Source organism: Palaemon carinicauda, chromosome 11, assembly GCF_036898095.1.
Source record: "Palaemon carinicauda isolate YSFRI2023 chromosome 11, ASM3689809v2, whole genome shotgun sequence".
Classification (NCBI taxonomy): domain Eukaryota; kingdom Metazoa; phylum Arthropoda; class Malacostraca; order Decapoda; family Palaemonidae; genus Palaemon; species Palaemon carinicauda.
In genome coordinates this window covers 147,199,017-147,204,016 of record NC_090735.1, presented here as the reverse complement: position 1 = coordinate 147,204,016, position 5,000 = coordinate 147,199,017, and the positions used below count along the sequence as shown (strand labels likewise).

At 33.5% G+C, this 5,000-nt stretch overlaps 1 protein-coding gene across 1 annotated transcript; it reads left to right on the top strand.

Moving 5' to 3' along the window:
- The first annotated feature begins 998 nt into the window (after nt 1–998).
- LOC137650299 (putative leucine-rich repeat-containing protein DDB_G0290503) lies at nt 999–4,340 on the top strand. The gene is made up of 3 exons (XM_068383635.1): nt 999–1,144; nt 1,827–1,893; nt 2,866–4,340. Exons 1-3 carry the CDS (start codon nt 1,142–1,144, stop codon nt 4,314–4,316), a joined length of 1,521 nt encoding a protein of 506 aa, XP_068239736.1. The 5' UTR covers nt 999–1,141; the 3' UTR covers nt 4,317–4,340.
- Nucleotides 4,341–5,000: the final 660 nt, after the last annotated feature.

Below are 5,000 nucleotides of genomic sequence, written 5' to 3'. Positions count from 1 at the left end.
CAAATACATAAAGAAATACACATAAAAACGTTCATACAAACTCACACACATGTGTACACATAGGGGATATGAGTATGGTAGGAATGTGGGAAAAAGACGCAAAGAAAGAAATGGATGGAGAAAGTTGGCTCGAACGGCGAGTCCTGCTATACAGCGGAACCAATAAGATCGAAAGAAGAAGAAGAGAAGATGCATGGATTCTTTCAAAACATGAATTAAACGATCATGCTCTACCAAAATCGCTTAGAATGAAGAACAACTGTTACCGTATTTTACATGTTTCGATGTTGTTGCAAGGTATCATTTCTTCTGACTGAGTTGCAATTGATATTTTTTCATTATAATCAATTCTGGGTGGTATATATATATATATATATATATATATATATATTGTAATATATTATACTGTATATATATATATATATATATATATATATATATATATATATATATATACTGGGTGGTATATACATATTATACTATATATATATATATATATATATATATATATATATATATATATATATATATATATATATATATATATTTACTGGGTGGTATATACATATTATACTATATATATATATATATATATATATATATATAGATAGATAGATAGATATATATATATATATATATATATATAGATAGATAGATAGATATATATATATATATATATATATATTTATATATATATATATATATATATATATATATATATAAATATTACTATATCTATATCTATATATATATATATATATATATATATATATATATATGTATATATATACATATATGTATATATATTAATATATATATATATATATATATATATATATGTATATATATATATATATATATATATATATATATATATATATATATATATATACTGTATATATTTCCGCATGGTTGGAATTTAAAATTCTCTCAATCTGAATTTCCACAACAAAATCCCAAATCAATTGCAATTTGACAAATGAAATTTCCAGTGACGTACACAGGCTCAGGTAATGCTCCAGGTTGGGGATTTCCTTGCCTGGAAAGTATAAAACAGGTTGGCTGGAACCGCTGGAGTGTCAGTGATCCCAGTGCAAGTCTAAAGAAAACGTCGACTGGAGAGCTTGTGAGATTTTTCACAATGGTGAGTCTGAAAGAGTTTTATAAATACGTGTTTGACTTTATTCTGAATTGTAGCTATGGTTACAAAGACTTTTATTTCATAAGAATGTGGTGGGCCTTGCTGGGAAGTTTAGATTTATGGAACAGAGGAAATAATAATAATAATAGCATAAAAAAAATCGATAAAGAACGCTCTTGAAAATGGCAAGTTATCTATGATGGTAAACTTCGAAAACTGTTCGCAGAGATTAGGACTTTGCTGGTCACACTGAAGATATGGAGACAAACAGTAAGCCTTTACTATCAACAAAACGTTTCACGTTTTTGAAGTTATTCAAATTAAGTTAATGAGAATGAATTAAGTCGCATAGTCAATAGTATGCATAAGAAAAGATCGACATATTTTATTTATTCGCCACAGGAATTACCTGACGATGACACTATATCTTATTGAATTTTCCTGTTTAGAAACGTTGAAGTAAAATGAAAACATCACCTGAGAGACAAGCTTTCACGTTAAGTTCATTTTCATGGCATTACTATACACTGATATTACCTATCGTAGAATATCCTATGCTAATTAACCAATCACCATCACCAGATAACATCCCAGGGGTTCATTCAAGTCAATAGCAAGAGATAAACCTTTAAAGTTTATAACTGACATGAAACTGATGGAGTTGTTTTACTTTCTTCTTCTGCAGAAAAGAATTAAAATGCAAGTTACCGTCGTCGCTCTCTGTGGCCTGCTGCAAGTGACGTCAGCTTTCTGTAAGTAACCTGGCTATTTGTTTCATTTAAAGTTTGTACTATATTACCTATGAAATTATTTGATTGTGAATGAAGTCAACACCCTCTCTCTCTCTCTCTCTCTCTCTCTCTCTCTCTCTCTCTCTCTCTCTCTCTCTCTCTCTCTCTCTCTCTCTCTTGACGAGGCAATCTCCCACTTCCGGAGAGGTGAACCTGAATTTCAAGTAACCTTCAATTAAATCCCCCCCCCCCTCTCTCTCTCTCTCTCTCTCTCTCTCTCTCTCTCTCTCTCTCTCTCTCTCTCTCTCTCTCGTGCAGTAAGTGAAGTAGGTAAAACTCTCAAATACAAATACGGTATGAAATATATACAAGTGTAGTATTGATTGCCGCTCCTATCTATTCTTCATTGTACTCAAAATAACACCGAAAAGTGACAATTTCAGTAAAAGTAACACAAAGAATTTATGAACTAAGAAACAAAATAGTACATATAAAAAAGAAAGGAATAGATAGGCACTAAATTTCATATTTTTTTCATTCTCCTATATAAAAATAACGGAAGAAAATTCATGAAATGGGAGTTGAATATTAGGGAAACAAACTATCATAGCTTTTCTTCTGGAAGGATAACATACTTACCTCCCAAACAGAGAAATGTCAGGATTTTAAAGACAATACAAATGAAAAACAGGTTCTGATTTATCTGTTATTGAAAGTAGAGAACATTAACCAAAATGTCATGTTTAAATATATCAACACTTCTTGGAACTTGTATGAAAATGGACTGTTTTAATTGTTAATCTTAGCAGGCACATGTACAGTCACTTTTCCATGTAGCCATCACATGCAAAGGGAAATCTATAGTTACCTTTTATCTAGCTTTAGCAGGTAACTATCAAACAGAGGTTGTCGTATTTTTTTTTCTTTTTTTTTTTTACTTTTAAATTGTAAACGCTTTGCATTCTAACGCTTTGATGATTCTTTTTTTTTCAGATCTCACAGGTCATGCCTTATTACGGGCAAAGCGATCAGCACCCAACTGTAGCAAGGAAACTGTGGAGAACCTGGCCAAAAGTGCAACGGAGACTTGCACTCAAGTTGAAGCCGTTGACAAATACACAGCAAATGTTCAGTCGAAAGTAGCACTGCCGGTCCCTACCTTCACTGATCGACATGGATTCAAAGAGATTCTCAATCAATACAATACTGATCTGGGGTTGGCGAAAGAGCATTGCCAGCCTTGGAGGAATGGTGACAATGTGGTGGGCTCGTTGAAAGAAACTGTTGTAGCTGCGCAGGGATTCGAGTCTAAGTTTAATGAAGAACTTGTCAAAAATCAAGCTAGAATTAAGAATTTGCTGGAAAATCACGAGGACATTGCAACAGTTGAATCAAAGATTGCTTCATTGCAAAAGGAAATAGACGAGGCTAAGGAAGCTGCCAAATTCACAAATGTTTCATCAGTGACTGCCCATTTAGAGAGTGTCATTTCAAGCAAAGAAGAAGAAATCAACACAACAACGACAGAGCATAATATTGTCCAAGGAAGACGGGAATTAGCAGAACTGATTAATTACTTGGAATTTGTGAAAACAGGAGCAGGTGAAGTCCACACTAAAGCTAGTACGTCAAATACCAAACTTGGTCGTTTTAGAGAAAATATCATAAAAGACTCCACCGCCTTTAAAAGACATCGCACCAACGCACAGGACGGCATTTCTAAGCTGCAACAAGAAAAACAAAATAACAATAATGAAATCACTAGCAATACTCAGAGTATCAGTGACCTAAGAGCAAAGATCACCGAAGAGAACAATCAGATTGCTTCCCTTAACGCTCAGATTGCTAGTGCTAACCGGGAGATCAGGGAAATCGAGGACCGCATCAACAGCAACCTAAGTAAAACTAAGAAGAGGAGGCGGTTCGGTAGCATTTTCCGCTTCGTCCCGATCGTTGGATGGACCATCGGTAATAAGTTCTACAAGGATGCTAAAGAAAGAGAAGAACGCCTGAGAAACGAGAAGAGGAATTTCGTGAATGAGAATGCCCGTGCTGTCCAGAACCTTCGAGATCACATAGCGGTTCGAACTCAGGACATTGCCAGCCACGAGACGCGGATCGCGGCTCTACAAGCCAAGTCTCAGGAGCTAGAGCAAGAACTTACCCACTTCGGTCAACTTGACGGCAACCTTCAAAGTCTCGAGGGTGAGGTCGATGCCATTCTTCCGTCACTCGCCAATGCCGTCGCGGAAACAGGGAAAATGAGGAGCACATTTGAAGCCATCCAGCTAAGTCTAGGGAACACAATCGAGAAGGCGAAAGAAGCCAAGACAGAGGCTGAAATTCAGAATATGAGCTATTTCATCTATAATGAAATTGATGACTTGAAATGTACGTGGGAGAATGCTAAAGATAAAATTGTCCCCGTCGGTCAATGCAATTAATACATTACAAAAGTAATATATATATATATATATATATATATATATATATATATATATATATATGTATATATATATACACGTGTGTATGTGTTGTTTAGAATTTATATCACTACTACGAGAAATTCATGTACAGCTAATGAGTTGTCGAGAAGTGAATTTACAATAATTCCTCACAATTATATTTAGGCAATGGTTTTCTTTTAATTTGTAAAGGATTATCAATTAATGTGTACCAGTATTATAAACCAACTCCTGTTATAAAAATGAGTTTCAAAAGCAGTAAAGTACAACAAAATACTAAAAGACTATAAAGAAGCTTAACTTGTGAATAAGTTAAGTCTTATGATTCAAATGCAAGAATTTTGTTCTAATTTTCTATGGGCATTTCTTGGTAGATTTAATTAATTCAATTTCCTCCTAATTATTCTTAAGGCTTAAAGGTGATTTATATGTGATAATAGAATTTAGTTTTTACTCTTAAGTTGTAATTCGGTTTAGGCCTACTGGACTTTTTTTCGGAAGCCTTAACTAATTTTCCTCTCTACGGATCTCTGTGTAAATAATGTCTTCTGTTATTGCCTATGCGCTGAACTTTCTATATGTATTACTGTCTTACCATTAGTATGACGAATTATAAGGTACAATTTATTCAGATATTATATTTAATAAAAAATAATCAAAATC

Excerpts from the sequence above, each read along its gene's own strand:
- LOC137650299 (XM_068383635.1), top strand. Across the intron at positions 1,894-2,865 it reads GCAAGTGACGTCAGCTTTCT|ATCTCACAGGTCATGCCTTA; the intron begins GTAAGTAACCTG and ends TTTTTTTTTCAG.